This window comes from the organism of the source record quoted next, unplaced genomic scaffold (assembly GCF_019419815.1).
Source record: "Pyrus x bretschneideri cultivar Hongxiangsu unplaced genomic scaffold, Pyrus_bretschneideri_v1 Contig81, whole genome shotgun sequence".
Classification (NCBI taxonomy): domain Eukaryota; kingdom Viridiplantae; phylum Streptophyta; class Magnoliopsida; order Rosales; family Rosaceae; genus Pyrus; species Pyrus x bretschneideri.
In genome coordinates, this window is record NW_025999822.1 from 107427 (window position 1) to 115017 (window position 7591).

A 7591-nucleotide genomic window follows, 5' to 3' on the forward strand; every position below is an offset into this window, starting at 1 on the left:
TCTGCCTTGGATTGTTGATAACCGGCCTTTCTAAGAGCACAAGAGAGTTTGATAAACCATTGACGAGAGGCTTGCTTAAGCCCATACAAAGATTTATGAAGTTTACAAACTCGTGTCTCCCCCTTTCGTCCGAAACCAGGAGGCAAGGACATGTAGACATCTTCTTCAAGATCACCATGGAGGAAAGCGTTATTAACATCAAGCTGGTGGAGGTGCCATTGTTGGACCGAGGCAACAACAAGGAGTAGACGAACTGTAGTCAATTTTGCAACCGGAGCAAAGGTCTCTCGATAGTCTAAGCCTTCAATTTGGCTATAACCTTTGGCAACCAAGCGTGCTTTATATCTCTCAATGGATCCATCGGATCGAAATTTGATTTTGTAAACCCATTTACATCCAACCGGCTTCTTGCCAGGGGGCAATGGTTGCAGAGACCATGTCCTATTCGTAGCAAGGGCTGCCAGTTCTTCTTCCATAGCGAAACGCCAGTGAGGGTCGCGTATAGCCTGTGAGAATGAGCTGGGTTCTATGGCAGCTGAAATGGAAGTGGTGAAAGCACGATGTCGAGCAGATAAACGATCGTATGTGAGGACATCAGACAAAGGGTAAGGAGTACCTGGTACTTTGGTCAGCGCCGAGTGAGATGAAGGGACGAACCGAGAAGGGAGGTTGATGTCGATGTGATATTGTTGAAGATAACCAGGTGCATGAGTGGGTCGTTTAAGACGAGGTGGTGAGGTGGAAAGAAAAGGAGATGAAACCGAAACAAGACTCACCGGCGAAGAAGAGGATGGATCGACGGAATCCTGCTCCAGTAGAATGGACAGATGAATGATGGGATCATCACAGGCAGTATCTTGAGTATGTGGAAACACAAGTGATGAAACTGCAGCAGAAGATGAAAAAGGGAACACATGTTCATGGAAAATAACATCACGGGAGATAAAGATTTTACCCGTGTGAAGGTCGTAAACTCGATATCCCTTTGTGCCATATGGATACCCAAGAAAAAGACACCGTGTGGCTTTTGCATCAAATTTTGTGGGACGATGGTGGTGGGTGGAAGAAAAACATAAGCAACCAAACACTCGCAAATGTGCATACGCTGGTTGTTTGTGGTGAAGTATTTCATAGGGTGATTTGCCTTGAAGAAGAGGAGTGGGAGTCCGATTTATGAGATAAGTGGCAGTGAGGATTGCATCACCCCAAAATTTCTTAGGAAGATGAGATTGAAAAAGTAAGGCTCTAGCAACATTGAGTAAGTGGCGGTGTTTGCGCTCTGCTACCCCGTTTTGTTGGGGAGTAGAGACACAACTTGTTTGATGGAGAATCCCCTTATTTGAAAAAAATTGTGTCATAAAAAATTATGGACCGTTATCACTACGAAGAACCTTGACTCGTGTGGAAAATTGTGTTTCAACAAGGTGGATGAAAGTGATGAGATAAGATCGTGCATCTGATTTGTGATTCATTAAATAAACCCATGTGCATCTTGAGAAATCATCCACAATAGTTAAGAAATATTGTGCCCCTGTGATAGTGGGAACATGGTAACCTCCCCAAATGTCAACATGAATTAACTCAAAAGGAGCCTTTGTGGTGATAGAACTCAAAGGAAAAGGAGCACGTGTTTGTTTGGCTAATGGACAGATCAAACAATCATCAATGCTATAAAAATTCAAATTTTTAATGCAAGTAGAGAGATGCCGTAAGGTCTTGTTGGAAAGATGGCCAAGGCGTTGATGCCAAAGCTGAGAAGAAGAAGAGGCAACAATTGACGCTGAATTGCACCTGGTTTTCATCACATTATCAAGGTAGTAGAGTCCTTCTCGTTCAGTTCCCGTCCCAATCATCTTCCCCGATCGTTGGCCCTGAAGTAGACACATTTTATCAGTGAAGATGACAAAGCAAGATGAGGTATTAGTGAGTTTGCTGACAGAAATTAAATTCAGTTTAAATGATGGAACACAAAGCACGTTGTGAAGGGTGAGATCATTCGAGAGATGAACTGTGCCAATATGTGTGACATCGGCAAGTGCATGATTGGGTAAGTGCACTTGTTGATTGTATACGGGAACACTTGTGGTCATTAAGCTTGGTGAGCAGACCATGTGGTCTGTGGCGCCTGTATCGAAAATCCAGTCCCTTCCCTTATTGAGAGCAGAAGCACAAAAAACTCTACCTGACAAGTTATTCATAGTAGAGGTGGTACCGACATGATTAGATATGGAGTTGGATTGACTCTTATCAAGGAGTGCAAGCAGATTGTGATATTGCTCGGAAGTGAGGCTGTAGGACGAAGGAGATGTTGCTGGAGGCGTTGGCTGGGTATCAACATGATTAGCCTTGGAATTGGAACCCCTGCGATCCTGATAATCTCCCTTATTGCTTTTGTCTTTCGCCTTTTTCAATTTGCGGCATTGATCAATGGTGTGACCTCTCCAATTACAGTAGTCGCACTTGAGGTGTGCACGACAGGTATCTGAAGTGTGTCCAGTTGCATCACAATGACCACATTTTAGATGGGAATTTCTTGGAGAAAAATTCCTACCAGAGTTTCGCATGTTATCCCGCATGGCCAAAGCTGCGGTATCGGTGACTGAGGACCTTCCAGGAGCATGTATTGAAACTGTTCTTTGCTTCTCATCTTGAATAATAAGTGAGAAAGCTTTGTTGACAACAGGGAGGGGATCCATAAGTAAAAGTTGCCCACGAACCGCAGCGTAGGATTCATTGAGGCCCATGAGAAACTTCATGGTTTTCTGACTTTGCTGAAACTGCATTAATTCTTTTGCAGCTCCACATGTACAGGTTGGGAGAGTGCACATGGCATCACGTTCATCCCAAAAACTTTTCAGTTTGGTATAATATGCACCAATGTTCAAATTTCCTTGAACACTTCCATGTATCTCTTGTTCAATATGGAAGAGATGTACACTGTTTGTGTGAGAGAAACGTGCCTTCAACTCATTCCAAATATCAGCTGCAACATTGTTGTAGATGACACTTGCTCCGATACCTTTCGAGACAGAGTTGAGCAGCCAGGATTTCACGAGGTTGTTACAACGAGTCCATTGTTGGAATTCACTTGTGGATGCAGACTCGGGCCTTTTAATGGATCCATTGATGAATCCTTCCTTTTTCTTGGCATTGAGGGCCATGGCCATGGCTCGGCTCCAAGTGGAGTAATTTTCGTCATTCAAAGGGTGTGTGACGAGGATCGCTGGGATCTTCGTATTTGGTGTGTTTGCTGGAAGAGTCAGTTGCCATGTCGGCAGGCAGTGTGCAATGGCTGTGACAGGTAGAGCAGCGACGATGGCTGTGTAGCAGCTTTGCGACGGCAAGGCAGCGAGTGTGCAGCTTGCAGTGCACTGGTTGCTGCAGTAACAGATGTCGCTGTTCACAGTATAGCAGCGGAAAAGTGAAGGCAGAGCAGAGCAAAGGATTGCCTGAGCTCTGATACCATATTAAGTTTAATATGTGGTTGTGTTATTGATTTACTGCTGTAATGGCAGTTGGTTGTATTATATACATCTTACACACACGCATGCATTTAAACAATTACATGCAATAAACAAATGTTGTAAAGGTGGCGTGCTTGCTGCCCATGTGCAGTATTCCTTCTGTAAAGGTGGCGTGCTTGCTGCCCATGCTGCAACACATCAGAGCACAGAAGCTGAAACCATGTGGTAGTCTGCTGACAAGGAATATTGTACCCACGTGCAGTATTCCTTCTGTCCAGGTTAGTGGGGCAAGTTCTCTCAACAGATTAAAGAATCACATACGCCAATCGTTGTTCTCTCGCCAAACTATGCTTCTTCCAAATGGTGTTTGGACGAACTTACAAATATTGTTCAATGCATGAAAGCCACCAACTCAATTCTCCCAGTCTTTTGTGATGTGAACCCCTCTGACGTAGGAAATCAAAGGGGGTCCTTTACCGAAGCCTTTCCTGAGCATGACAAAAAGTTCATTAGTACTGAAGACAAAACGAAGGTGACCTAGTGGAAAGCTGATCTAAAACTAGTGTCCAAACTTTTTGGGTGGCATTTGAGGAACTTTAAGTAAGCATGCATGAACGACTTCCCCATGTCTTATTTAAGTCATACTTGATTGCTGATTATAATCCTGTTTGGTTGTTCTACTTTTCTTCCTTCCAAGTGTGAAAGAGAGCTGATTGAAGACATCCTAAAATGTGTTTGGAGGAAAATGCAAGCTCCATTCACGATATCAGATTGCTCGCGGAGGTTGGTCGGAACTGACTCTGCACTTGAGCAACTGAGTTTGCCATTAGCTTATGATGCAAATGAGGTTCGCTTTATTGGGGTAAAAGGGATGGGTGGGATAGGCAAGACAACACTTGCTAAGCTAACTTTTGATAACCTTTTCCATCATTTTGAAGTTCACTGTTTTCTTGACAATGTTAGAGAGGTTTATGCAAGAGATCATACTCTAGTTGGTCTTCAAAAGAAACTTCTTTTCCCGATCTTAAGGGAAAAGATTGCAGAAATTTGGGATGAAGGGTGCGGAAGCATTTTCACTAAGAAGTGCTTGTGCAATAAGAAGGTTCTTCTTGTACTTGATGATGTGGATCAATTAAACCAACTAGAAGTATTGGATGGAAATCGAGATTGGTTTGGTATGGGAAGTAGAATTATTATTACAACTAGGAATGAACGTTTGTTAGTCCAGAATTATTATTACAACTAAGAATGAATGTTTGCTAGTCTAACATGGTATATCAACATTATATAAGATGCAGGGATTGAATTATGTTGAAGCTCTTAAGCTCTTTAGTCTCAATGCCTTTAGAAAAGAACAACCCGAGGAAGATTTTTGGGAACTCTTTGAGCATTTCCTAAAATTTGCCAAAGGCCTTCCATTAGCTCTTAAAACGTTGGGTTCTTTTTTGTACACGAGAGGTCAAGATTCATGGAAGAGTGAGTTGGATAATCTTCATAAAATTACTAAGCCAACAGTTTTCAATTCACTCAAAATCAGTTATGAAGGACTAGAGGCGATGGAGAAGAGAATTTTTCTCGATGTTGCATGTTTCCACAAAGGGAAGCGCATCACGGATGTAATACGAATACTAGACAGTTCTTTTGGAATTTCTAGTTGTATTATGATATATATGCTAATTGAGAGATCCTTCATAGACAAGGATTGCGAAAACAAGATAGGGATGCATGATTTGATACAGGAAATGGCATGGACAATTGTTGGTCAAGAGTCTAAAAATCCTGGTCTACGCAGTAGGTTGTGGCTTCCCAATGACATTTTTCATGTTTTCATGAGTAATACGGTAAGGATGTCTGTAAAATTACCAAATTCGTACAAAGATATGAGAGCAATTTTAGCAATATCCTTACACTTGCCCCGGCCCAAAATTGAAGTTCGCCAGTGGAATTGTGAAACCTTCTCTAAGATGCATGGACTAAGGTTTTTGGAATTCGATAATTTGATCATTTCATCATGCCCCAAGTTTCTTCCATGTTCCTTGAGAGTTATGCATTGGAGTTGGTATCCTTCCAAATTTCTTCCAACAAGCTTTCACCCGTGTTTTCTTACTGAGCTTAAGATGCCTAGTAGCAAAATCGTTCGACTTTGGGAGGGAAAAAAAGGTAAGAATAGTACTATAGAATAAATGTTATTTTATAGAATTTTTTCTAACTTTATCAGTGCTGTGCAGGATTTGCCCAACTTGAAATATATTGATCTTACCTTCTCCTATAAATTGATGAGCACCCCAGATTTCAGTGGTATTCTAAATCTTGAGAAGTTGTATCTTTGAGGTTGTAAGAATTTAGTTGAGATACACTCGTCTATTGCAGTCCTTAAGAGACTTAAAGTTTTGTGTTTTCATGGCTGCGAAAGCATTAAGAAACTCCCAAGTAAGGTAGAAATTGATTCTCTTGAATCCTTCAATCTTTCTTACTGCTCAAATGTGAAAAAGATTCCAGATTTTGGGGAGTAGATGAAGAATTTGTCCCAACTTTATGTAGGTGGGACTGTAATTGAGACAATACCTTCATCAATTGAACATTTGGTAGGCCTTACTGAATTAGACCTAAGGAGTTGCAAAAATCTCTTGAATCTTCCAAGTTCGATTTGTAATTTAAAGTCTCTTAGATGTCTCAATATGACTAAATGCTCAAAACTTGACCGATTCCCAGGGGACATGGAGTACTTAAAGACAATTTATTTAGGAATCACTATGAGAGAGCCACTTGTTGGTATGAAAAATCTCGAATATCTAGAAGTTGAAGGAGCAAAATCGAATGCTAGATCAAGGGAAGGGTGGGGCCTTCTTCGCTTTTTAGGATTTGGAAAGAGTCGTCCTGATCTTCCTTGTTGGGGTTTGGTGTTGTCTTCTCTAAGTGGTTTATGCTCTTTGATAGAATTGGACCTAAGAGATTGTAATCTCTGTGAGGGAGATATCCCCAATGATATTGGCTGCTTGTCCGTTTTGAAAAAAATTGTACATCAGGGGAAACAATTTCGTCAGCCTTCCCGAAAGCATTAGAGGCCTTTCTAAGCTTCAATTTCTTAGGTTGGAGAGGTGCAAAAGCCTTCTAGTATTGCCACATCTTCCATCAAATATCAAATTACATATAGATGTAGACAACTGTGCTTCCTTAAAAAGGTTGTGTGATCCATCCAAGTTGAGCATCTGTTTCGCCAATTTGTATGATTTTACTTTCAATTCTGTGAATTGCATTACATTGGTTCAAGATGAAGGCTGGATTAATACAATCCTTTCAAGGATTCTTAAATTTGCTGCCGAGGTACTATCTTTCTCTTTCTCTCTATATATATGTATATATATTTATCTGTCTCTATCTCTCTAAACATTATACGTATGTTACAGGGACCCTATCCAAGTTATGACAAAAAGTTCACACAGATTGTAAGCCCTAGAAGTGAAATTCCAGAGTGGTTCAGTAATCAAAGTGTGGGGCATTCAGTAAATGTGGAGCTACCACCACCATCATGCAACAACTGGTTGGGGATTGCGTTTTGTGTTGTTTTTGAAGATCCTAAGCAAAACTTGGCAAATCCAGCTGCCCTTATTTGTCCTTATACTCTTCGCCAATATGATGAATTCCATATTGGAGTTTTACCCTGTTTTCCCAATGTCACAAGTCAGCGCTGTAAAATAGGGAGTCTTGTGTTGGAACACCTGTGGGTATTTTATTTGCCATCCAAACTATGTCAAGCTGAGCAGATTTCATTCACAACATTTTATGATTATGAATGCAAACCAGGCTTAAATGTAGTGAAGAAGTGTGGGGCCCATTTGGTGTACGAGCAAGATTTGGAAGAGCTCACATGAGCACTAAAAATTTTGAAGCGAACATATGAATATTGTGACGAGGTGGCTCCAAGTGGACATGAAAATAGTAGCTTTGACCACATAAAACAAATCCACAAAAGGCAGAAGGCAAGCTAATTGTTAGTAAGTCATCATCTATATCCCAGTTGCACTTGCATAATAGCAAACGTTCAGTTCATTTTTCTGGGCTTCTTTCAATCTTTACATTCTTCTTGGTTGGCCATGTGGGCATCATAAACTTATGAATGTAAGATT

General features: G+C 41.1%; 1 protein-coding gene across 1 annotated transcript; it reads left to right on the forward strand.

Annotated features, from left to right (window-relative positions):
* Window positions 1-4209: 4209 nt before the first annotated feature.
* On the forward strand, window positions 4210-7336 carry LOC125473282 (TMV resistance protein N-like). The gene is made up of 5 exons (XM_048575890.1): window positions 4210-4611; window positions 4763-5305; window positions 5693-5784; window positions 6491-6788; window positions 6872-7336. The coding sequence occupies exons 1-5, from the start codon at window positions 4210-4212 to the stop codon at window positions 7334-7336; spliced, it is 1800 nt and encodes a 599-aa protein (XP_048431847.1).
* The last annotated feature ends 255 nt before the right edge of the window (window positions 7337-7591 follow it).